The 25318-nt window shown below is 43.5% G+C and overlaps 6 protein-coding genes across 12 annotated transcripts; 2 read left to right on the top strand and 4 right to left on the bottom strand.

Moving 5' to 3' along the window:
* Nucleotides 1–241: 241 nt before the first annotated feature.
* On the top strand, nt 242–1225 carry CG10731 (uncharacterized protein). 2 transcript variants are annotated; one of them, NM_001299548.1, is made up of 1 exon: nt 242–1225. In NM_001299548.1, exon 1 carries the CDS (start codon nt 423–425, stop codon nt 1032–1034), a length of 612 nt encoding a protein of 203 aa, NP_001286477.1. In that variant the 5' UTR covers nt 242–422; the 3' UTR covers nt 1035–1225. The 2 variants fall into 2 exon arrangements, with proteins under 2 accessions (NP_001286477.1, NP_001027422.1); NM_001032251.2 differs by having other exon boundaries at nt 398–1225.
* A 92-nt stretch (nt 1226–1317) lies between these two features.
* Nucleotides 1318–4133, top strand: sotv (sister of tout-velu). Its single transcript, NM_166150.3, has 3 exons — nt 1318–2871; nt 2936–3095; nt 3154–4133. Exons 1-3 carry the CDS (start codon nt 1380–1382, stop codon nt 3653–3655), a joined length of 2154 nt encoding a protein of 717 aa, NP_725536.1. The 5' UTR covers nt 1318–1379; the 3' UTR covers nt 3656–4133.
* CysRS (Cysteinyl-tRNA synthetase) lies at nt 4131–6890 on the bottom strand. Its single transcript, NM_137243.3, has 6 exons — nt 6623–6890; nt 6066–6555; nt 5324–6010; nt 5120–5264; nt 4459–5057; nt 4131–4394 (listed from the first exon to the last, which is right to left on the bottom strand). The coding sequence occupies exons 1-6, from the start codon at nt 6799–6801 to the stop codon at nt 4269–4271; spliced, it is 2226 nt and encodes a 741-aa protein (NP_611087.1). The 5' UTR covers nt 6802–6890; the 3' UTR covers nt 4131–4268.
* Nucleotides 6891–7101: 211 nt separating this feature from the next.
* Nucleotides 7102–7835, bottom strand: CG30094 (uncharacterized protein). Its single transcript, NM_166149.2, has 2 exons — nt 7743–7835; nt 7102–7683 (listed from the first exon to the last, which is right to left on the bottom strand). Exons 1-2 carry the CDS (start codon nt 7747–7749, stop codon nt 7205–7207), a joined length of 486 nt encoding a protein of 161 aa, NP_725535.1. The 5' UTR covers nt 7750–7835; the 3' UTR covers nt 7102–7204.
* Nucleotides 7836–8108: 273 nt separating this feature from the next.
* Nucleotides 8109–11685, bottom strand: Got1 (Glutamate oxaloacetate transaminase 1). Of its 2 annotated transcripts, NM_166148.2 has the most exons (5): nt 11599–11685; nt 11153–11270; nt 9600–9707; nt 9464–9537; nt 8109–9403 (listed from the first exon to the last, which is right to left on the bottom strand). In NM_166148.2, the coding sequence occupies exons 1-5, from the start codon at nt 11650–11652 to the stop codon at nt 8444–8446; spliced, it is 1314 nt and encodes a 437-aa protein (NP_725534.1). In that variant the 5' UTR covers nt 11653–11685; the 3' UTR covers nt 8109–8443. The 2 variants fall into 2 exon arrangements, with proteins under 2 accessions (NP_725534.1, NP_611086.1); NM_137242.3 differs by lacking the exon at nt 11599–11685 and having other exon boundaries at nt 11153–11358.
* A 113-nt stretch (nt 11686–11798) lies between these two features.
* Nucleotides 11799–25056, bottom strand: spin (spinster). 5 transcript variants are annotated; one of them, NM_166146.2, is made up of 9 exons: nt 24255–25056; nt 18138–18495; nt 17402–17728; nt 16947–17208; nt 13912–14010; nt 13677–13850; nt 13471–13612; nt 13008–13203; nt 11799–12832 (listed from the first exon to the last, which is right to left on the bottom strand). In NM_166146.2, exons 1-8 carry the CDS (start codon nt 24658–24660, stop codon nt 13079–13081), a joined length of 1893 nt encoding a protein of 630 aa, NP_725532.1. In that variant the 5' UTR covers nt 24661–25056; the 3' UTR covers nt 11799–12832; nt 13008–13078. The 5 variants fall into 5 exon arrangements, with proteins under 5 accessions (NP_725532.1, NP_524823.1, NP_725530.1 ...); NM_080084.3 differs by lacking the exon at nt 16947–17208 and adding an exon at nt 16354–16615; NM_166144.2 differs by lacking the exon at nt 13008–13203.
* Between the last annotated feature and the right edge of the window lie 262 nt (nt 25057–25318).

Below are 25318 nucleotides of genomic sequence, written 5' to 3'. Positions count from 1 at the left end.
AAATTAAGACACTTATTTTAAAAATGCAACTGCATAGAACTTAAAAAATTGTATTTATTTTCTTAATGCATTATTTATAGTCTTTAATTTATGAGTAATATTTGATTCCCGACCGCATGCACTTTAAAAACAGTGCTGTAAAATATGCTCCTTTTGCCGGCATGTAATGTAACGGTCCTTTAATTACAGTATGTTAATATACATTTTTGTTAGCTTTCAAAATGCTGCGATATCTCATTACAAAGTTGTTAACACACTACAGTGCAATAATTGTCAAATAAAGCTGTGTTTATGGAATAAGTTAAGCAAAATGAAGTTTAAATACGAAAACGTTTTAATTCTTTCCAAATTGACAAACTGGCATCCCACATTAAAGTGTTGCAAAACAACGGACGGGCTCAGCTGTTTCGCCCATCGCCAAAATGTTGTTGTTAAATAAGCTGCCCAGGATAACGCAACTACTCGCCAGAGATCCCAAGGATCAGCGAGGCATCTGGGGCTATGTGGCTGTCGCCTTCAACCAGGTGGACGCGGAACGTCTGTCGAAAGTGGGTGCCAACCGCCTGTGCGCCGAGTGGATTATTAAAAACGGAGGCGGAGTGCGCTTTGTGGAGAGTCCCTCCAGGCTGTGGAAGGATTACAACTCGTTGCCGGGAGAGAACACGCAGTTCTGCATCAAAGTGGTGGACGCGTCAAATTCGTCAATCATGAAAATAGGACTGGAGCACTTAAAGGACTGCCGGAGCATCGATACAGTCATCTTCCACAATTGCAAGCACTTGGAGAACGATGGCTTGGAGGGACTTCATCACATCAGCAGCTCCCTGCAGCGACTCCAGGTCTCCGGATGTTACAACATCACGGATTCCGGTCTTGCTGTGATCGGGGAGCTCAAGAATCTGCGACAACTGCTCATATTCGATATGATTTTCGTGAAGAACATGGAGGCTGTAGCCGCCTCTCTGAAAAAACAGCTTCCCAGCTGTGATATCAAGGCTACCAAGATGGGCCTAACTCTGAAGCCCAAAGAATAATCCCCAGCAGAACACGAACTTATTGGTTTGGTCCAATAAAACCTTTTGCAGTGTTGAGAAAAGCTAAGGCTTGCACAGTGGGTAAAAATTGATTTCAATAAGTTTAATAGTCATAAACCTCAAATGAAATGTTATTGCATATAATTAACTCCTTCAATTGATATAAATATATTTATTGACACATGAACTATATATATTTTAGATTTATCGATTCATTGCTGAATTTGCTTATATTATTAACGGTCTATAGCCAACACTGTCATATCAGTATTTTTGGTTGACCGTTATACGGTCATGTTATCTTGGGAATAAGAGAAAAGGACAATATGTGAAAATATCAATAAAATGACAAAAATAAAGAATCTGCTGAGTTTTGTGACCCAGTCACGGGCCATATCGCACACCAATCCCAGGGAACATATACTTAACTGCCTGACCTATGGGCTACTAGTCATTGTGGCGCTCTGCGCGGGTTTTCTGCTTTGGGATCTCTCCAGCAGCCCACGGGATGGATTCTTCCATGGGAAAAGGGACTCGCACACATTAATCCTCGACCTGGAGCACATCCAGGAGCTTGCCGTAAATCCGGAGGCCGAACAGCGGGCACGGAATGTAAACTGCACCTTCTGGGACTGCCTGAACATCTACAAATGCGAGCACGACCGCCTAAAGGTCTACATCTATCCGCTGCAGGAGTTTGTTGACGAGCAGAGCGACAAAACGGCCACCACCCTGTCCAGCGAGTACTTCCAAATATTGGAGGCGGTACTAAAGAGTCGCTACTACACGTCCAATCCGAACGAAGCGTGCCTCTTTCTGCCCAGTTTGGATCTCCTGAACCAAAATGTCTTCGACAAGCACTTGGCGGGCGCTGCCTTGGCTTCACTGGACTTCTGGGATCGTGGTGCCAACCACATCATCTTTAATATGCTGCCCGGCGGAGCTCCATCCTATAACACTGTGCTGGATGTGAATACGGATAATGCCATCATTTTTGGCGGTGGCTTTGACTCTTGGTCTTATCGCCCGGGCTTTGATGTCGCCATTCCAGTCTGGAGTCCACGATTGGTGCGACAACATGCACATGCGACGGCCCAGAGGAAGTTCCTATTGGTAGTAGCCCAGCTGAACATTCTTCCGCGCTTTGTGAGGACTCTGAGGGAGTTATCTCTGGCTCACAGCGAGCAATTGCTTCTTTTGGGAGCCTGCGAGAACTTGGATCTCACAATGCGCTGCCCTTTGTCGCAGCACCACAAATCGCTGGAGTATCCTCGGCTGCTGTCTCGCGGTAAATTTTGCCTGCTAGGTCGTAGTCTTCGCATGGGTCAACCCGATCTAGTAGAGATTATGTCTCAGCACTGTATTCCCGTAATTGCCGTGGACAACTATGTGCTACCCTTCGAAGATGTGATTGATTGGTCATTGGCCTCCGTTCGTATACGCGAAAACGAACTGCATTCCGTAATGCAGAAGCTAAAAGCAATATCGAGTGTTAAGATAGTTGAAATGCAGAAGCAAGTGCAGTGGTTGTTCTCCAAGTACTTCAAAGATCTGAAGACTGTGACACTAACTGCTCTTGAGGTGCTGGAGAGTAGGATCTTTCCGCTGCGAGCCCGTAGCAGTCGTCAGTGGAATACCATTGATACCAACGCCCGTTCCACATTCAATCCCCTTTTCCTGCCGTCGCTGGCACCAAAGTCACAGGGCTTCACCGCCGTCATCCTCACCTACGATCGCGTGGAGAGTCTGTTCCTGCTGATTCAGAAGCTCGCTGTAGTGCCATCATTGCAAAGCATTTTAGTGATTTGGAATAATCAGAAAAAATCTCCACCGCACTGTGAGTTCTTTAAAAGTCCACAACTACAACATAAGTAATAATCCCTAATATATTTTTATTTTAGTATCCACCTTTCCATCTATATCGAAACCGCTGAAAATTCGGCAAACCAAGGAGAACAAGCTATCCAATCGATTCTATCCATATCCAGAAATAGAAACGGAAGCTATCTTAACCATAGACGATGACATCATAATGCTGACCACTGATGAGTTGGATTTTGGGTAAATATAAGTTGTATTTTAAGATAATTCGTTACGAATTATTATCATTATTTTGTAGCTATGAAGTTTGGCGAGAGTTTCCTGATCACATTGTTGGCTTTCCCAGTCGAATTCATGTTTGGGAAAATGTTACGATGCGCTGGCACTACGAATCGGAGTGGACGAACCAAATATCAATGGTTCTTACCGGCGCTGCTTTCCATCACAAGTACTGGAGTCACATGTACACACATGCCATGCCGGGTGATATCAAGGATTGGGTGGATGAGCACATGAATTGCGAGGACATTGCCATGAATTTTCTGGTGGCCAACATCACCAACAATCCGCCCATTAAGGTTACTCCTCGAAAGAAGTTTAAGTGCCCGGAGTGCACCAATACGGAAATGCTCTCCGCTGATCTGAATCACATGCGTGAACGTTCGGCTTGCATTGATCGCTTCTCCAAAATCTACGGCCGCATGCCACTTCGCACGGTGGAGTTCAGAGCGGACCCTGTGTTATTCCGGGACAATTTCCCGGACAAGTTGAAGCGTTACAATGATATTGGTAGCTTATAAGGGTCCTTAGCTTTGAGGCCAACATTCCAGAGGAACCTATGCAGATATACCAAAGACTTCTGAGAATACCGCTCAACTCTAATGGAAATCTAATGTTCGTTTATATCATAGCAATACCTTCTTAACGGATAAAGAGGCCAACTTATCTGGATCTCGCTTAGAAAATCAATTTCGTCATTGGGATGTGATAGAGATGACTATTGTAGGCAGGTCCGGTTGTATTCTTTTGACTTCTCATTGGTACTCAAAAATCCAATTATTCCGTTTGGATTCTCACGTATTTGTCAAAATAGTTTAAATATGCTTTAGAACAATTAATTGAATTAACGTCCGTTCTTTGGACTTATTATAAGTTATTATTATTGTAGTTGTAGGTCGTAATATTGGCAGCTTTTATCTAGACTTTATTTTGATTTTAAATCAATAATTTAAAAAACTGAAACTGGCCTGTAAATAAGAATTAAAATAATCATATCATAGAAAAATTATTTTATTAGATGGATTGCTTCAAGCTGGGAACTGAAATCTCTTGCATTAACTAAATGGTACGTTTTCAGGATTTTAAATCGGATAAATGCTAATATCATTAACATGGTGGCTCTGATCTTAGGTCTCAGGCTTTCTCAATTGATGCCAAATACTCATTGTAACGCTGTTCCTGCTGCTGTTGGAGTTTCTGCAGCTTCTTGATCTGTCCTTTACTGACTTCTTTGCCCTCCTTGTCGTGAGTGGGAAGGCCCTACAAAAAATGTTTTAAAATAGTAGCATATTTTGAACATAGGTTTTAATATTGCGTGTCTTACATTTTCGTCGAACGCTGAGTACTTTTCGGTTTCGGCCAGGAACATTTCCTTGGGATTCACACGTCGCTGGGCTTCTTTCGCAGCTGCAGCCTCCGCAGCCGCCTGCTTCTTGCGCTCCTTTTCTGCTGCCTTCTCCGCTTCGGCGGCCAGCTTTGCCTCCCGTTCTCGTAAAAGTGAGTCGCGGTCGACTAGCTTTACGGCATACTTTCCAATATCCTTGTCCTCCAGTCGCACGCCCAAATTGGGCAGCACATTGTCGCGTAGATCATCGCAGAGCTTCAGGATGTCGAAGGCCTTCAGAGTTTTGGCTTGCTCCCGCACCAAGTAGCGGAATTCAGCCAGCGATTGAACGTAAGGCAAAACCGTAGTTTCTAAATCCGCGCCGGCAGCTTGTGCTCCCGAGCCACCACTAACGGGGAAGCCAATGCCACCGCGAGGACCAGATATTGCGCCAAACACGTGCAACAGATCGGTGATATATGTGGCTACGTTTCGGAGCAGCAGACTGTTGAGTCTAGTCTTATTGTCGCGAATGTAGACATTGGACACGGATACCAGCTCTCGAATGGCGTCAAGGGCGCTGCGAGTATCAATGTTGTCTGCGGGCATAGATAGAGCAATATTATATATTTAAGGGCGATTTAATCTTTTGATTACTCACCACACAAGCTGGCGTGTACTTGGACCTGAGCATTTGAGAATTTCTTCTGCAAAGCCGCCTCAACTTCTGTCCAGGCATCAAACTGCCGGCGGGGCTCTTCGGAGAGCACATGCCGCGTCAGATCCTTGACATTCAGGAAGAACTCCTGCAATAAATAAAGGTAAAATCAAAAACATAACTAAACTCAAGATTACTTCGTCTTACATTGAGGAACTTTTCGTATTGGGTGGCCATTTCCATGGTGTTTTCTGAGTAGTCAAGAGTATCCTTCCACGAGTGTAGCAGGAACGCCAGTCGCAGCTGGGTGGCGGAATGCTTTTTAAGAGCTTCCTGGATGGTGACAAAGTTCTTCAGCGACTTGGACATCTTGCAGCCAGCTATGGTGAGGTGACCCGTGTGCAGGAAGTACTTAACCCACTCCGACTCATTAAAAGCGGCCTCCGATTGGGCAAGCTCGTTGTCGTGATGAGGGAACTTTAAGTCCACACCGCCAGTGTGTATATCAAACGTGGGCCCAAAGATATCCGAGGCCATGGCCGAGCATTCAATGTGCCAGCCTGGACGGCCCTTGCCCCAAGGGCTATCCCACCAGGGTTCGCCGGCTTTGCTCGCCTTCCACAAGGCAAAGTCATTGGCAGAACGCTTCTCGGAGAGACGATCCTCTGCGATGGACAGATCGCCTTCACCTTCTTGCAGGGACTTGGTGTCGCCATATGCTTCTGGCACCAGCTTAGCATAATGATGCTTTTCCCTCTTGTCGAAGCCATTTACATCGAAATAAACGGAGTTGTTGGCTGCATAGGCCAAGCCATTGTCGATAATCTTTTGAATAAAGGTGACGATTTGTGGCACGTACTCCGAAACGCGAGTTAAAACATCTGGCGGGAGAATCTGTAAACATGAAATTAGCAAATGATTCAACTTTCTTAGTACTGCGATAACTTACATTTAGCGATTTCATGTCGTTGTGGAACTGGTCTTCCCAGTACCGCGGCAGTGCCTCAAATACTGCATTATCATTGATCTGAGCACCCTTTAGCGAGTCCAACCAGTCGGAAATTGGATCCTTGGCTTCGTTTAGGTAAAGCAGCCGCTTCTCGGATATCTCCCGCTCATCACCCTTGCCAACGGCCTTGGTCAGCGCCTCCACAGCATCGTTCATCCGCTGCAGTGTCTTGTCGAGCATAATCTTCTTGTCGGGATCTGTATTCTTGGCGCATGTATCCTGAAACCGCTGCAGTACCTCCTTTTGCTGACCCAGCAGCTCATCCAGTGGCAGCTTTTGCGCCTCAGCAGCGTACTCGTCGAAGAGATGATTCTGCCGCGCACGCCTTATGATCTTGTCGTCGATGTCCGTAATGTTCATCACATAGTGAATGTTGTAGCCAAAGTAGTCGGACAGAATGCGCCGCAGAATGTCGAAGGAAATGTAAGATCTGTGTAGTACGTAAAAAGGGAAGATAAGATTAAATGCACAGATGGTGATGTGGCGCCCAAACCTACCTAGCATGCCCCATGTGTGAGGCATCGTAGACGGTGGGTCCGCAGCTATACCACGTTACATTATTGCCGTCCAGCGGCACGAAGTCCTCCTTCTGTCGCGTCAGGCTGTTGAACAGCTTCAGTTTCGGCCGATCCACCGCCTCGGGAGCTTGCCACGCCGGTTGCCCACGTTTCGACATTATCTATCCGTTCTATAATATGCGCACGTATAAACAGCCAGTCGCTTCTGCACTTGCAAATGCGGCAAAGTTTCATCAGCTTGTGAGCAACAGCTGGTTGTCGGCAGGTGGCAGCGCTGCAGGGAGTTGCCACACTGGCTATGTATTGAATGGCTTGATAACGGTTTTTATTTTTATTTTAAATAACCCAGGCATGCTCTGCTACGTCAGTTTAAGGAGGAGATTGCTGGTCCTCACAAGCAGACGTTTAAGGATGTGCAGGATGAGCAAAAAAGATGGTATCAATAAGAATATCAGAATAAATTGAACACGATATTTAATAGCAATTTTGGCTGTACTGAAACACCTTTTGAGAACATTGTATTTGTAAAGATTTAATAAACTAACATAATCATACTCCCTCCTATTTTCCGTTCTTCTTTTTGGAACCTCCTCCGGTGGCTTTTTGAGTGCGCCCCAACTGCATTTCCTTTAACTTAGCATCCAGACGCTTTTTTGCATTCTTCACATCCTCCTCCTGCCTGATGGTTTTCGCCGGCTTCGGGTGCAGAAACTTCTTGCGCTCGTCCCGCTTGATCTCCTCGCCACACCCGTGCACCTCTGGCAGTCCGTGCTTGAAGCAGAATCTCTTCTTGCAATGCTGGCAGTCTTGGCCCATCAGGCTGGTTTTGGTCTTGCAGCGCGGATAGTCGCAGAGGTTATCCACTTCCTTGACGGCTGTCAGCACATCGTCCAGCTTGAGATCCACCACCTGGCTGGGAATCCGCTCCAGTAGCTCCAATGTGTTGTTTGTCCCATAGTCAACTCTTTTTCCTGGTTTTGCGGGCGGGAACAGCGGAGCATCTTCAGTTTTCGACGAGGTAGAGGGCTTGTTTGGATCGTCTGCAGAAAATCATTTCATTAATGACCAAAACTTAAACATTTCTTGAGACAATTCGCACCTGCCATTGAAAAATATCTAAAATTCGACTAATATTTATGATGTTTTGCTAATTTCGTTAAATTTACATTTCAAGCCTAGAGGTGAAAGTTGCAAGACGTAAACAGCTGACTGTTAATCGATAGATCGATTGACGTCAAGCAGTGCATGCAGATGAATGTTATTTTCAAAAGTTTATTTTTTAATCATTTAGGTACTTAATTTAAAAATGTTTCTAAGCTATTTAAAGTATGTTGTAGTGTTATGGAAAATATATAAGAATACAACTGGCTAACTTTAAAAACATGTTTTCAATGTCAATTATTTTCCCACTTCAATACGATCCACAAAAAGAATTACACACCCACCAAAGATTAAATACTTCAGTAATGATATTGTCGATTTATTTAGTTACTACACACAGGTCAATAAACGTTGTAAGCTTAAATTATTTAACCAATCTTCGACGGCTTTCAATAGTGCGTAATTTTTGTAAAGTTTTTACTTTAATGTGGAACATTCGTTTCCGGTGTATAATATGTGTATATCCATCTAAAAGCCGCGTATAAACGTTTAGTAATTGCAATTGTTGTTGGTTTGATTTAAATGCCAATGGTGCAGACATCTGTGATCCAGCTTTGGGATTTCTAAATCGCATGCCCAATATATGTACATAGCTAGTCGTTGTACGTATCTATCCAATGGTGCGATCCAATGGTACGATTACAATTTGTTTTCGCAAGGACATGATGCACTTTCTCCTGATCCGGTGACAGCGGCATGGATCGCCTTGGCCACATATTCAACGTTGCCCTTATTCAGGCCACTCATGCTGATGCGTCCCGTCTTCAGCAGGTAAATGTGGTACTGGTCGATCAGCACACGAACATGGCTCTCGTTCAGACCGGTGTAGGAGAACATGCCGATCTGGTTGACAATGTGATCCCAGGTGCCGGGGGTGCCCAAGGCAACCAGCTTGTCCCGCAAAGCTGTACGCATCTCGCGGATGCGGCTCGACATTGCCTGGATGGAGGCCATCCACTCCTTGCGCAACTCCGGTGTGTTTAGGACTTTGGAAACGATGCGAGCTCCATACGCGGGCGGATTCGAGTACTGTCCACGAATGAGCAGCGTCAGCTGAGAGTGAACCGCTGCCTTGGTAGCACCATTCTTTTGCACCACAGCCAGATTGCCGGTACGTTCGCAGTAGAGGCCAAAGTTCTTGGCGAACGACTGGCAGATGAAGAGCTCGAAGCCACGCTGCACGAAGTACCTAGCGGCCCAGGCATCGCGATCGGGATCACCACTGGCAAAGCCCTGGTAAGCCGAGTCGAACAGCGGGAACAACTTCTTCTTCTCCATCAGATCGGCCAGCTCAGTCCACTGCTCCTGGGTGGGATCAATGCCGGTGGGATTGTGGGCACAGGCGTGCAGAATGATCACAGCACCGGGCGGAGCATCGTTCAGATCGGCCAGCATGTTCTTGAAGTCCAACTCGCGTTTATTTTGGTCCCAGTAGCGGTACGATTTAACGGTCGTAAAGCCGGCATCGCAAAAGATCTTGTGGTGATTCTCCCAGGTGGGGTTCGAGTAGTAAACCACATTGCGATTCAGTTGTGTGTGCAGGAAATCGGCGGCAACGCGCAGGGCACCCGTGCCCGAAATGGTCTGCACTCCAAAGGCCTACAAGAAAATTGCAGTCTAATAAAAGAGTACATATTTTTAGGTTGAGCCCCAACTTACGCGATTCTCCTTGATGGCTGGGGAATCGGCACCCAGAACCAATTCAGTGGCCGCATTGGTGAATGTTTCGAGTCCTGCAAAACAGAATCATTGGGTTAATTAAATTACTTTGATGAAATGCATTGCATTTACTCACCAGTCACTGGCAAATACTCGTGGTTAACCTGCTCATCGCTGGCAATGCTGATTTCCGTCTTGCGCACCACAGGCAAAACCCAAGGAACTCCAGCATCTGTCCTGTAAGCTGTGAATGAACGAAACCAAAGATCAAATGAGTAAACCAATTTATTCGAAGTCCACTGATTGCTCAAGTGTTTAGGGAAATACATGGGTCAAAGTGCTAAAATCCGTACAATATTCAAGTCTTATCTGAATGCTCTTAACAAGCCTAATCAATCCTCATTGCTATAGGCCATTTGATATTGTTTTCATGCGTTGTTTCTAGGCCAATTTATTTATTTATTGGAGCAACTGAAAAGCACTGGCGTCGTGTTATACGAAACCAATTGAATGAATTGGTCTGGTAATGTTTATACTTTTGCAGCATTGTAAATAAAAGCGAAGGCGCGATAAACAAGCCATAACGACAATAAATTGACGGAAATGAGAAGAATGAATAATTAAGCTCATTAAAACATCCATTTGCTTGAGTTAATATGGTAATAAAATACCATGATTCGATATAAGTTTAGTTTAAAGATACCTTTTGTAAATCAGCTGATTTTGGCATTGAATATACATATTTATTAATTCTAATGCTATTAAAACCAAAATACGTCGAATAAATTGGCATAATCATTTACACGAGCAAGGGTTAATGACTCTTGGCTTTGCGAGCAAAACAAAAATACAATAATCGGCGACTCTGCTGGTGGGAATTGTTATTTAAATTATGCAATAACATTCATAAATATAGAAAAGGTGAAGCAAAATTGCTCTTGAACGACCCGGCGGCAATATTGTTGTTGTCGTTCCTTCAAATTTTCGCTGGCTGAATGTATTGTATTGGAGGAAATGGATGGACGTGGTGTACCTGCCAAAAACAAGTGGCTTATCATCATCCGCCACACAAAAACATACATAGGCAATAAATAAATACGGTGTTAGCTGACGTCAGAGGAAAATATAGAACAAAGAAAGTCGCAAAAGAAATTCACTACTAAAAAAAATTAGATTGATATTTACAATCGGAGCTTTAAAATACTACGTTTTGAGCTGCTAATTTAAGCAAACATTGAGTTTAAATATTATTGAGAAGCTGAAACAAAATGGAATAAGCAAAATATGTAACTAAGTAATTAAGAAATAGGTTGTAATATTTAACCATATAGAGTATTTGAAATTGTTTACACACACACAAAATCCACAATTGGTTATAAGCCAACTAATTGGAAAGCAAGAAGGATGGAAAAATCTGTGCAATTCATACATTGCGACATTGACATCCAAATGACCTCCAGCAGAGTGGCCTGTTGGGTGGCAAACGGAAACGGGCGTTCCAGCGGTGCGGGGGGTGGCGAATTGCAAGGGCAAGCCAACTAGCAAATGATAGCAAATTGAGCCGCACACAAATACAGCCGGCTAAGTAATACACATATACTTTTTATAAACATATGCACATACATAGGTATGCACTTCATTCTGTTAGAGGAGGGGGGTGGGGTGAGAAAATAGAACTTTAGAACTTACCGCCCACCGACAAATTGACCTTGTTGGGATTGCTGTCGTCCTTGAAGGCCTGCGTCAGGGCGAAGACCTCGATGGCGGGTCCTTTTGGAACGTCGGCGTAGATGGACATCGTGGATAGCTTGGGAAACAAGTCCAAACGGAGCGACAATAACAAATAAATTAATTTGGAATAGTGTCGGCAAAGACGGCCAAAAGTAGTGTGGCTGCACTTGTCTAAATCAAATTGGCCCACAAAAGCTCAGTCGATGAAATTATCGATATTTATACTAAAAAATTACTGAAAAAAATTATGACACGGAAATTCGAAAAAATGTCTTCTGATTGCATGAATTTTAATTGAATTTTTATATTTTGCAGGCGTTTATGGCTAAATAAAAGGTATTTTCAGAAAAATTCGATTTTCATGTTTCGGGGCTAGTGCACTGACTTCAAAGAGCTGTTCCTACCTGGAAGTTTTGTAATAAACCGGGATAATTAAGTCGTTTTAAGATAATAAACATTTTCGCCAGTTTTGCTTGAAATTTTGAAGCAACAATCTCAGAAGGAGTAAAATAACAAATAACTCAAAACGAAAATATCAAGGCCAGTTTAAAAAAATTTTCGGTCCCAGAAAAATTAAACGCAATCGAGGAAAGTGATTTAAAATGTTTCTTTATTGCCCCGGATGATTACCTTATTTGCTAAACAATTAGTTTGGTTTATTCTTAGCCAAATATCGATGGACCAATATTTGATTGCTCGCAGTCTTTATGTCGCTTTCAATTTGCGTTCCAATTAGGCTAGCATTCGATTGAGATTCAACAAATAGAAAAGCAAACTCGAGGACTGATTGGTGTTGGTTTTGGTTCAAAATAGTTTTGCTGTAATATTCAGTAATTGCTGAGGGTGCACACATTTCTCCAATTCGTTACACAACTAACTAAGGCTATGATTAAAATTATGTTCAGTGTAAAACTAAGGCGTTATGATAAAATTGATTAAATAGACTACGCACTTATACAATGGCCCGGTGCTTATCTATATTTACAATTCATATTAAATATACATTCGTTAATATAAATATCCAAACTGCACGACCTACGCATTCGATGCCTGAGATAATCTATTTACATTATCCGATCTGAGGGAGCACTTCTTCGAATGCGAGTCCGCTTGAAACTCTTGCTAATTTTGATTTAGTCTAAAATACCAGAGCTAGACCTATCTACGACTACGTGGGTGAAGCAAGGTATCCTGGGTACCCAAGACCTTTGACGTTTACAAGTAAAATGATCTGTGTTATGTTATGACTTGGTGAGTGAGTGAGTGCCTGGGTGAGAGTTTTTGATTTTGTTTGTATATATATCTACAAATCGGTGTGGCGTGCTTGAACGTGTTGGCATGGTGGTCCTTTCCCCCATTTTCCTCCTTCCTCCGATCCCTTCCAATAGGAACATGAACATCGGGAACTTGTCCGCCCAACTGAGCAAGGTGTCCCCGTCCCCGTAAGCTTCCAGTACGATCCGATGCGGGATGTGCGTGGTGCGAGTGACCGTAAATTAAATTAAAGATGGTTTTCAGTCAGTATCAGTTCACCCGGCATGCCATCGGAGCTCTGAGTGCGCAGCATAACCTCCAGAATCGGCTGGTATTAGGCAATCTGACCGCGCTCATCCCGCTGCTGTTGCTGAGCCGTGGCATCTAAAAGGTACAATTAATACACATTCATTAGAAACTTGTTCCGCCAAGCAAAGCACACAGAAAGCCATGAAGAACAGGGTATGGATTAGGGTCAAGTAACTGAGATTAGTACAACGCAACAATGGAACGCACGCAGAACTGAACGTTTTAACGAAATTTAGAGCATTCCACCTACCGGGAACTGGGCCAAAATAAAGTAATCATTTGGTGCCGCGCACCAGAATGCATATTTCATATTTTTAGCTATCACGTGCGTTCGCGCAGCGCGATGTCAGTGCAAAGGACCAGGCAGTCCGAGTTGAAGGACTCGACGTCCTTTTGCCCGCTGGCCAAGGCGACTGACGATCGAACCGCCTGCGCTCCCTGATCGCCTGGCAATATCAAACGGAAGACAGTTGAGCCAAAGAGTGGGCAAATAAGACACCTTCTGATTAAAAAGTATCCATTGTTCTAACAATTAACTTTAAAAGAGGGGTGTAAAGTCTTCTCTATATACATTTTAGCTTAAAATCTAGTCTATAGACCTTTCTTTAAACAAATTACATTTGCTCAAACTTTTTCGGTTACTTTTTAATCAGAAAGCTAATAGATAGTTGAGAAAGGGGCATTTAGATCTGAATCCAACCCATTCAGCTTACCTTGCAGTCCTCGTGTGGCATTGTACTTGTCTTTGATGATAAAGCAGGCGGTGAATATGAAGAAAATGCCGCCCAGCACCTCCACAAAACTGGTGGAGAAGAGCGCATATTGCAGTCCCTCGAATTGCTCCACATCAGAGTACTAAAATAAGCAAAACCAGGGAGTTAGTCAGAGTGAACTCTAAGTTTAAGTGGATTCCACCTACTTCCTGAGAGGCTGACGAGCGTGCTGTTTCCATCAAACTGGTGGTGGCTTCCGCGATCACCTGGGTGGCATTACTGATCGCGGAACCTGCCACTTGGGACATGCTTCGCAGCTCGGTGGTCAGTCCAGAGTCGCTGGGGTTCTTGTGCAGGTGTTTCATGATGGCCTCGGAGATCTATCGAAATGGTGTAGTTAGTAACTACTACTGTAGTATAGAAATTCTTTTGTGTACTTACTGCTCCAACCAAATACGGACTGCCGGCATCACCGAGTGCGTGTGAGATGAGGATTTGGAAGGCCTCGGCTGTTGAACGTCGCGTGGGAACCACCACATACTATATAACAAAAATGAAAGGGTTATTAAGATTTTGCTTGAATTCTGGCGCCAAAGTGCAAGAGCAACAACAAAATGCAAAGCAAATAATGAAAGCAAAAGCCACAACCGATTCTTAAGCTACGACTATCGATTATCGGTGCAGTTGAAAATACATTCTTGTGGCGACTAGGTGTTAAACCCTTATAGGTTCGCTCCAGAAAGTATTCTACATTGCGACCGAAACTAAAATAATTGATTAAAAACAAATAAAAACAAAGCGATTAAAGCGATAATGCGTGTGTAGGTGTAGGCGTGTGTGTGTGAGTGTGCCAACAGTAGATTCAAATTTGCCAAAAGCTCGCCAGAGATGGAGCCACTCAAGAATTTCGGGAGCAAACAAAGAACAGGTTCCCAAAAGAAAAGCCACATTAGCATTGCGTTCTCAGGTTGGAGTCTAACCAGATGGGAACAGTTGGCGAGCCTGGCTGGGAACACTGTGAGCGAACTCTGCTTAGCGAGGGTGGATCGGTAAGTAGTGAGCTGATATATTTAAATTGAATCTGTGGCAATTTGTTGTGCGCTAAACTGTTGTTGGCCACATTAAGTTTTTACTGTTATAACTACAGGTATGTACGATGCGTGTGTGTTAAGCAGTGTGTTTTGTGTGTATGTAAAGCGACAAAAAATTTACGCCATATAACTATGACATTACAACAATTCCCTTTTACCTTGTGCTGATCTTGTGGAGCTGCAAAAACAATGGCAACAAAGGTGGCCAGATAATGGCAATCTCTAATCACGGTTCGCTTATCGCCGGCACCAATTAATATAACGCCACCAAGGTGGGCCGATCGCCCCAACGTTTTTTTTTTTTTTTTTGGGTTAGATAATCGAGTGAGTTTTTGGCTGGCAAGCGAAATCAGATTGCTTATTTCTGTCACGGAATCGTTTGCAATGGCACAAAATGGTCACAAAAAATAAAAAAAAAAAAAACAGAAAAGGAACCAAGTGCGTGGCCAAAAAGCAATGCATTAAAGGGGGCGTGAGTTGGGGCACTATATATACTTATATATATCCGCACGTATTTGTACTATATGCTGCCTGCTCTGACGTACTGCCAAATTTAGAACAAATTAAGAAATACGTACGTATCTTTCGAAAGGAATTACGTCCACGAATTTCCATATCCACTATCTATGTGAGATATGGGATAACTTTCAGCTACTTACAGAGTTTACCCAACATTCATTATCTTGAGACACCTTCGCAATTGAATGGGGTCATTCTATCAATCTGGGTTACTTAATCAGTTAAGGCTTTTTTTTAATGACATTAGAGGTGTATTATAAACCCTATTTGTACTAGTGTGGTAACTAATTCAATTAAAAGTGCTTTTCATCTTTAAGTTTATGATTTGTTTATACTTTCTCAAGTTTACTCCAAAATACTGCCTAAATGCGATAGTACAAATATATATGATTCACTGTTTTGGTTTTTTAATTTCCTTATCACCTATCACCACTGGCTTATCTCCGCAAAAACCGTCAAACGTGACTACCCCGGAAGATAACCCCCGAAATTTGGTGAACCAGACAAGAGAATCCATATATAAATACGAATATTTTCAACACTAGGTCTCGTGAAATGGGGCTGAATATTAAGTGCGGGTTGGTTTTCCACTGCAATTTGGGAAAGTGCTATGGTTTAATAAGAATATACGACCTCCACTGGGGGTTGAGTGTGAAAATATTTGCACACTGCAAGTATTTTCGGGGGTTGGACACTCCCTTTTGCCTCCCCCCAAAAAGTGGGGCACAAGAGGGATGAAAGTAACATTGATAAGATGACAAACTCTACGTTGATTACATTTTACAAAAAGCAATAAGGCGAGATAAATTGGTCTTATCTCGGGGGATTACATGACTTGTAAGGAATGATAATGTACGGGGGCCTTCGGAAACTTAAAGACATACCAAAACTGCCTTAAAGTTCTTCGGTTTACTGAACTCAAAAAACCGCACCCAAAAATCATGAAACAACCACAAAATGGAGTATCAGATGACCACCACCAGTTGTAAAAGATGCGGGTAAAGACAACATATATAATTTAAGTTAAGTAAAGTTAAGGCAATTGTGAGTAGGCAAGCTGTGTGTGTAGGTGGGTGTGTTGTGTGTGTGTTGTGTGTGTGGTTGTGCCGTGTGTGTTACTCATTATAACAGTAAAAAGTTAATGCTATAACTAAAGTTTTTCTGTGTGTAGTTACAGTTACGATACTCAAACAATACGTGTAGGTGCAAAATTATAGAAAGCATTAGATATCCGGGACTACAGGTGTCTCCCGTTCTGAGGAACTTGGCTTACCAGCAGTATGTCCGCAACAATTGCCCAATTCAAATTTAAAGCTAACTGCCCGAAAAATATGAGTGCATAGGTGCCAACCGAATTGCTGTTGACCAAGAGACAGGCGCCCGTCAGCAGCGGCGCACTCACGAGCAGCCCAAAGGCGCAGATTACCGGATCCGCCGTGGGATAACGCTTAACCAGGTACTGGGACAGGAACGAGCCCAGCGGCACGCCCAGCAGGCCCGCCAACATGGTGATGACTCCGAAGTTGAACGCAACACTAAGGGCGGGGTTTGGAATTTCGGGGTACATTCGGTTAGTTATGCCAAAGCTTAAGAACCCCGACATACACAACAACGTTCTTATCCATTGCATGGTGGTCTTAATCATGGGGAACACTAGCTCCAAATGGATAACAACGCTTTCGTGCATTCTGGGCATTAACAATTAAACGAGCATTGGGTGGTTAGGGCAAGTTTTTGGGGTTTAACGTAGAGCTCCCCTTTCATGAATTGCTTTCAATAATCGGCTGGCTGGCTTTTAGCATTTGATTCCTGCGCTTTCATTGCTTCTGCTTCTGCTGCTGCTGCATCTTGTTTCTACCATCTTACCAGTAGGATGTCGGCTACAATGGACCAGCACAGGTTCAGTGCCACCTGGGCCACGAAAACGAAGAAAAAGCAGAGGCTCTCGCTTGTCTGCGGCACCACGAGAGCAGCGAAGACCATCGGAGCCGAGATGAAAAGTCCCACCGCACAGATGTACGGATCACAGTTCTCGTAGCGACCCCTCAATCGCTGGGCCAGAAAGGAGCCCAACGGGACTCCGATGAGTCCGGCCAACATGGCCACCAGACCAAACTTGTACGAGATGCTTGACGACGAATCGGAAATCATTGTAAGGCGCACAGCTCGATATTCGCGGGGGGGATTTTTGGGGGGCTCGGTGTCAAAAGGTTGCGCACAAGCCCCATTTTCACGATTAAATTCTTTAGAGATATTCAAGTCATTTATGGATCAAGTTCGTGAAAATGGGGCTTTGGCTTGCCAAGGGCGGGCACACTTACTCGTCCTGGACAATGTTCTCGTTGCCGGGCTGCATCTTCATGCCTAGATAGATGAAGGAAGGTCCCCACCAGGCCAGTGCTCCGGCCACGAAGGCAACGCACGTGAATCCAGCCGTGGAGAGCATGAAGGAACGGTTCCTGACCAACGCCTTGATGTCCTGCTTGTAGGTAGTGGCCTCCAAATTGTGCGATCCCTCGCTGTGACCCCGCACCGGATCCTTGATCAGCAAAATGAGGAAAACTGCCACAATGCCCAGAATGGGCGTGACCCTCAGAGCCCAGCGCCAATCGTTGGCCAGGTGCGCTGTCTTGGATCCCACAATGTATCTATGTTTAGAGAAGAAAACAAAGTGGTATGAATTGATGAGACCGATCCTGATGAATTGACTCTTGGTCCGCGCTGCATTGGCGGCCAATTAGACGTTGCATAATTTCCAATCAACCCGCCCAATTGACCCAGCACTCTAATTGAATTAGAGAGCCTTCAATTGTCGGCATTCCAAAAGTAAATCAATTTCAATTTCAATTTACAAAAGCATACAGTCACGTGTCACTTCTCACGCTTCGCCAGCAGTGGGTATTGCTGATTATCAACCGTCCTCAAACTTTGGCCCCCATCGCCTGTTACCAGCAGATGATAAGGCGCATTCGTAGACGGATGATAAGAACCCATCCTCCCGGACTGTTGATCATTGACCTGGACATTGGCCGGCAATGTCAAGAGGGGAACACTCACCCCAGACCGGATCCCACGGGTATGGCAAAGTAGAACAGTGCCAGCATCTTGGAGCGCATGTCGTGCACGAACAGATCCGAGATAATCGTCGGTGCGATGGTACTGTACGATGCCTCGCCGATCCCGACCAGCGCTCTGAAGGCGATGAACCATCCAAACTGCTTCATGAACGACCCCAGTAGGGTGGTGGTGCTCCACAGACCCACGCCCACCGCCATTATCCAGGGGCGGGAGTAACGATCGCCCAGATAGCCGAAGATGGGGGCGCATACCATGTACGAGATAACGAAGACCGTCTGGAGAAGTCCGGCACTATCATTGCCAATATCGAAATCATTTCGGACATCTGTGAGAACTCCTGGAAGATGAAAGGATGAAAAGCGGAGATTAGATCCTTTTCGAAATGTACATTTTAGAAAAGTGGTATCGGTGGAAATGTAAATGAACATACAGTATTATGTATTACTCTTTTATTGGCATTATGTATTAGGAATTCGCGTGATGTGTGATATACATTGTATACATTGTACTTCGTACATATCAGCCCATCCTCAGCGGGAGTTGTTAATTGACAAACCATATAAATCGTTAATACAAGCTTGCTATATTCGAGTGTTTTACGTAAGTCCCAAATTGTTCAGTTTAGCAGGGCAGATGGATGTATCTATAATTAGCACTCCCCAGTCATTGGAGCCCCACTATGACGGCGAGAAAATTCCGGAAATGTGGCGTATGCTTTTATGGGTCATCATATTTTCCCCAGAGTGCCATAATAAACCCATCGATATCTATTAAAGAGAAGCCTATATAGATAGTACCAACTTTAATTGATCAAAGTTGATACAACGCCCATTTTTGTCGATATCTTTGTAGTGGTAATAATATCTGCAATCGATAGTCAAGGGTGTGACAATATGTTGGATCTCAATGTCATTATTTATCTTAAAATAACATTGAAAATGTAAATATATCATAATCATGCTGTTTATAGTCTCGAATAGTAAGTACTGATAAGATCCGCAACTTTTTATCAGCTGAAGGATAGCTTTTCAATTGGTAACAATCGAAGTGTTGAAATATCGAAATATCATTATCTTACTAGTTATTTCGTAGCTCCGATAATCAATGTATCGATCTGATGAAAATCTGTGTCATGATTTGAATATCGATCGCTGCGATCACCTTCGCACACATTTTCTCAGCTGTGTGGTCATGTATTTCCTGCACGTCTCGTCTTCAGCTTTGCGACGTTTAAAAATTCATTAACAAACGGATGTGCAACTAGCGAATTAATTGACAAACGACCTTCGTCAATAACTGTTAGCCGATCTAACGCTACTTCCTACATTCTACATGCAGCTCAAAATAAAAACAAAAACCGCTATTAAGCTCCGTATTTCTATGCGTCTCTCTTCGTACATTGGCCTTTGCGGAATGGCCAAAATAAAATAACTACCTAAAGTGCTTGAGTACCCAAAAATAAACAACGGCCCACAAAATCAAGTGGGCGATGGGAGAGAGTGAGAGTGGGGAAGAGAAGGAGAGAGAGAGTGTCTGAGATCAGAAGCCGGCAAATGCAGCAGCAACAACAATGACACACAGAAAGCTCAACAAGTTGTGCCCCAAAGAAGGAGAGCGAGCGAACGAAAAAGAGAGCCGCAAAGAGACCTCAAGAGAGAGAGAGAGCCGAAGCTCCACGAACCCCCGCGAACCGAAGCGAAACGTGGCACGAAGCAGCCAAGTTGCAGTGAATCAGCCTTTGCTTTTTAATTATTCCATTTTCTGGGTCTTTTCGCTCATTTCGATTTGAGAAATTTATCGTACGATGTTTTTCGACCAATCAGCGTGTTTGTTTGCCTTGCCTAGTGACGTAACGGTTGGGGGACGCCACGCGATAAGTCTGTGTGCGTGTGTGTGTGTACTGCATTGCGATTGTGGACTGAGAGTGGCTGGCGGAGAGAGGCGGAGGGGGGACACAGTGGGGCTGGTCTGGGTGAGGCATTCCTTATGATATATACATATGTATATTTATATTATTGCTATCTCGCACACTTAACGAGTAATCTCATTCCACGCAAGGAATTCCTAATGTTTATGGGCACTTCTTGGCCAAAAACAAAAGAAGTCAAAGGAATACGTAGATACATACATACCTCCCTCTCATTACCATTTTCCCCACTTTTGGGGAAGTTTCGTCAATGTATTTAGTATTAGTATTCTTTTTTAGCCGGCTGCCGCATTTTTAGAACCTGTTTATCTCTCTGGCCAAATTCTCTCTTTGGTTTGTTCTCTCTTGTGCCCAATAAACGCGACAGTGGGATTCGCAATGCTAGGTTTTATTACAAATAATATTTGGACTTCCCCAAAGGTGGAACTTTCTGGAAACCAGACAATGACTAGTGGTATTTACTAAAAGACTCTGAAATGTATGTACGTTTATCTCAAAATAATTTCTATTACTTGAGCAGTACAAATTCCAGAAGTCGAAATTTTGAAGTGTTTTATTTTTCCAATTTCAACGAAGCTTATTACTATAAAAATGCACTGTACTGTGGCCAGAGAAATCTGTAGAACGTTGATCCGTTTAAAAAGCCAATATTTATAACCAGGCAACTGCAGAAGCCACAACAACAAAGCCGGGACTCTCATTACCATGAATGAATGAAAAAGTTGTTTGCGTCCGAAAGTGACTGTTCTCAGTCACTCTCTCCCTCTCTTTCGGCACAACAGCAGTCTATCTCCCTCTGACCCCCCATGTTCTGTGGCGTCTGATGACGTCGGCCTTGAAAAATCGCGCGATATGCAGCGTAAGCTTTAAAATCGGACGATGAATAAACGACGAATTTCTGACAGATATTTCGGCCACGAGTCGAAGTCAAAACCCAAAAAAAAACGAAAACCAAAAAGATAAAAACTCACTGAGGCTGTGACTTTCGCTTGGAATGCATTTGAATGCTTAGCGGAGCACTCGAATTGTGTTTAGAGAAAAACTTTCTTGCTTTCTTTTCGGCGGGCCAGGTGGAAATTAATTGTGAAAGCGGCGGCGCCCACAGAAAAGTGTTCCCCAACCATCGCGTTCCAGACATTCCCTACCCCAACCTTTTTTCTACTATTCTTCGGATAGTTTTTTTGCCTTTCGTTAATTGAATTTGTTGCGGCAAAAAGTGTGCACTGCACTTTGCGTAGGTCGTTGACCCAAAAAACGTATCTTGAATGCAGAATAGAACCATTGACGTTGAATGAGCGCGCAAGCCTCAAACAAAAATGCAAAATACGCTAAGGAAATGTGCATTTGTTACATCCACGCGTTTTGTGTAACCAAAGAACCTATTCAAATTTGAGGCATACGTAAGTAAACTATCCACAAGTTTGTGCCATATTTAGAAATATCGTTTGGACAAATGTTTATGCAATGGAATTGATTCAGTAAATTTCAGTGTGAGTAATTTCACTCAGTTGGTGGTTATTTTCCAAGGGTATTGACAATTTCGGTTTGTCAAGGCTGCATATTTTATATTTTCTTTTCATTGTTATTTCTTTCCCCAACTGCGATGGCAACAAAATGGAAAGTTTTTATGTATCTTTCGCAGAAAAAAAAACATTTAAAGCGAATATATAAAAAACCGAACTCAGTGACTTTTGGGTTTAAACAAATGCAAAATATGCAAAACAAACGTTGAAAAATGGCAAAAAAAAAGTAAAAGTGATTGCAAAAGACTTGAAAATAACTAAAAACAGATATATGTATGCCACCGAAATCTCAACTCGATCAATTGACATAGACAATTATTGTGATCGCTTGCTTTGGATGGGGGCCAAGAAAATTACGTCGGAAGCATAGCAGAACGGCAACTTGGTCTATATATCTCAGCCCACATATCTGTTGACCAAAATAAATGCCAGTTCTTTTTGCGATGATCAAAGTTCGCTGTCGGTGCAGAAATTGAATTTACTGTCAACAACAGAATAGCCCCGCCCCCCCCTTCCCATCCACCCTCACACAGATCACGATCATGAATGAAGAGGGGGGCTTCCCAGTGTTTTTTTTTTTTTTTTGACCGAACGAGGTGGTTACAAAACATCACACCACTACCGTCAGTCGGTCGGTTTTAGCTTAAAAAACCAGGCGAATTTCAGCAAAGTCGGAGGTCGAAGCCAAAGGCCGAGACGCACTTAAAATTATAATTAAATGCATTCCATTAGGTTGGGCAGACATCAGCTGATACACACGTCTATGTGCGCCAAATAAATATATGCATATGTATGCATGTATTTTTGCTTGTTATATACAACCACACGGAAACGTTGCAAATGCCGAAATTCACATTAAATACAAAAGGGCCAAGCAATCAGAGCAGTCAGTTAGCAGAAGCTAAACAAATAATCGCTTGGTAATCTAATCACTGCAAAAAAGTGACCCAAAACACCACGTGCACTGCAGCTGGTGATCCAATGCAATTGATTATGCAGCGCGTCTGGTTTCAGCCACTTCTTGATAAGGCCCAAAAAAGTGGGGGGGGGGTTGATAATGATAACAATGCCACTGGCAGAAATGGCAAAACAAAAACCTTGTGCGACCGACCATTGTTTATATGAGTTTTCTATTTCGCCTTGCGCTCGCAGAATTCTCAAAATAAACAATCAATTAGGCGCCCATGGAAATAATGAAAATTTCCGAGTGGCGAGTAGCGATGTGTGTTTATATTAAATATAATATGTAAACAGCGATTTTGTTTGGCTCGGTATGTAAGTGCTATCGCCCCTTTTCGGTGAGTAATTCCACTTCCTGTTCTGTTGCAAAAAGTCGTATGATGTTTTTTTAGTCACTCGATCCGGTGGCTTTACACGAATCAAAAGCTTATGATTTGCAACCGAAAAAAAAGGGTTGTAAGATCGATTTCCAATTGCCGCTGCGGCAATCAACTGATAACTAATAGCCAGTGATTTATAATTGCAAATTAATTGCAACTACACATACAGTAAAAGACGTTATCACATGGCCTTGAGTGGAAAAGTTCTGCTGACTCAGGAAGAACTGGCTGTTCAGGTTCACGAAGAAAATGCGAAACTATAGCTATAATATACACATATTTAGAAATGCATATTAAACGGTCGTCTGAGGCGGACTTGTACGTATAATAATCAGTCACAACTTGTTTCGCCATGTAACCTGAAACAAGTTTCCAATCGATTTGCACCGCGTTTTGTGTAACTAAGATGTCGCCAGTCGAAGTGCAAGTGCAATCGGTAGTAGTCTCATTTTCCAGACACAAGTAAACAGTGAAAAGAACTTCGGCACTCAACAAGTGTCCAATGAAATGCCGCCCGCATGAATTAAGATCAATTTCCTTCGCTAATGTTCTTAATAATAATAAACTCAACAATTATGTGGGCAGTGTGTCTGTATTTATCGACTGAAACATGAGATTACCCTGTAATTGTCACGCGGGCGGGGGACTTTCTGATCGCCGATCGCAACTACCATTACCCGCCGTGCTAAGCAGGTCAGGTGCCGCCACCGCCGTGCTCACTCACTCCATTTTATCGCACCTGAGTGCTAGAAATAATATACATATGTTTAGGTTTAGGCGAAATGGGTCTTGATTGATTGCCCACCCAGTGGAAATGTCCCGAGTTTCGGTGCAAAGCGAATCGAATGATAAAATGCTCTGTATGAATATTTTTGGATCGCGTGATTCACTTGTAAGTAGATTAGTCACTAATCAAATTCTCTCGCTCGCAATCTTTATGGTACATTTTGTAAACAATGGGAACGCGACGACTCGCATTGTCGACGATGAGGTATAAATTTCAACTGATTAGGTCACAAGTATTGTTGATTAGCGGCTGCTAATTAATAACATTATGATTTTGTCAGCAGATTTTGTGCAATTTAAATGTTTTTATTATTCTTTTGCCTGATATATAAATGAATACATACTATAAGTGCTTTGGGCTGCCCAATCTTTTGGTCACACAAAAGTTGTGATTTTTACAGCGGTCTATAGCAATCTTCTTCAATAGTGTCAACAAATTTTCCTATCTACTGCGGCAACAAGCCCCCCAAAAAACGTATGGAATCCCATAGGACACCCAAAGAGGTATCACCGGACTCACCTGCGATCGTAAAGCGATCCATGTAGTTGATGAGGTTGACGAAGCATAGCACGGTAACGGTGAACCACTGCGATCTGCCCACGCTGGAGAGACGCGATGGCACGACGGCGGATGGTGGTATGCCCGGGATGTGGTGGTGCTCGCCCAGTGGGTGGTGGTGATGGTGGTGGGGACGCAGTCGGTGCCGCTCCTCCTCCATGCTGTCCGTATCCGAGGGCATCAATTGCTGTGACGAGTAGGTCGTAGGCAGTCCGAGCGGCGATAGATTGGCCACATCCTCACGACTCCCGCCCTCCTCAGAGGAGCTGCTCCCACTGCTACCGCTGCTCTGGATCATCGCCGGATTGTCCATGGCGGCCGCCGTTGGGAGCGGTTGGTAGGATTGCTTCTGGTGTTTCAGCGACATTCACCCGATCACTCGATCCTCTCTTCTCTTCTCGCGCTCTCGCTGTCCTCTTTCGGTTGGAAATTCGCAGCAGGCGGACAACGCGGCAAAAAGTTATTTGCACACGCTCTTTGCTCACGCACACAGAGAAACGGGAACTCGCGATGAAAGCGGTTCAAAAGCGAATGCAAAAGAATTTGCTCTTGGGCTGTTGGCACACCACCGCGCTTCTCTTTTATAACACTTTTGCCAATTTGTATGGCTAATTCGACTGTGTACTGAGACACTTCCTCTAATCGCGGTTGTTCTTTAAATGCAGCCAATGCATTTGCAGTGCTTCTCGCTGTTTTTCTTTCTTGTTTCTTCCGCGACGCGAACACTGTTGCCTTTCCAACTGGAGTAAGTGCAATAAGTGTGACCGTCCGGCGACCGCGAATATATACCAGAATCCAATTGGCGATGACAATTTCGATAGTACTATCGATAAACTAAGACCAGCTGCATATCTATCGACTAATATCGGTATAGCTATGCCTATCGATAAAAAACATTTAAAGCAATTTTTAATAAATATTTTTACATTTAATACAAAAACATGAACAAGAATCTATATTAACAAGCTAAGTTGCGCTCTGTTAATTAAAGAATTTTTATTTTGCCATAATATTCTGAGCATTAC

This window comes from Drosophila melanogaster, chromosome 2R, assembly GCF_000001215.4.
Source record: "Drosophila melanogaster chromosome 2R".
NCBI lineage: Eukaryota > Metazoa > Arthropoda > Insecta > Diptera > Drosophilidae > Drosophila > Drosophila melanogaster.
Note: the sequence above shows the minus strand (reverse complement) of the source record. Positions and strands in the feature narration are given on the sequence as shown.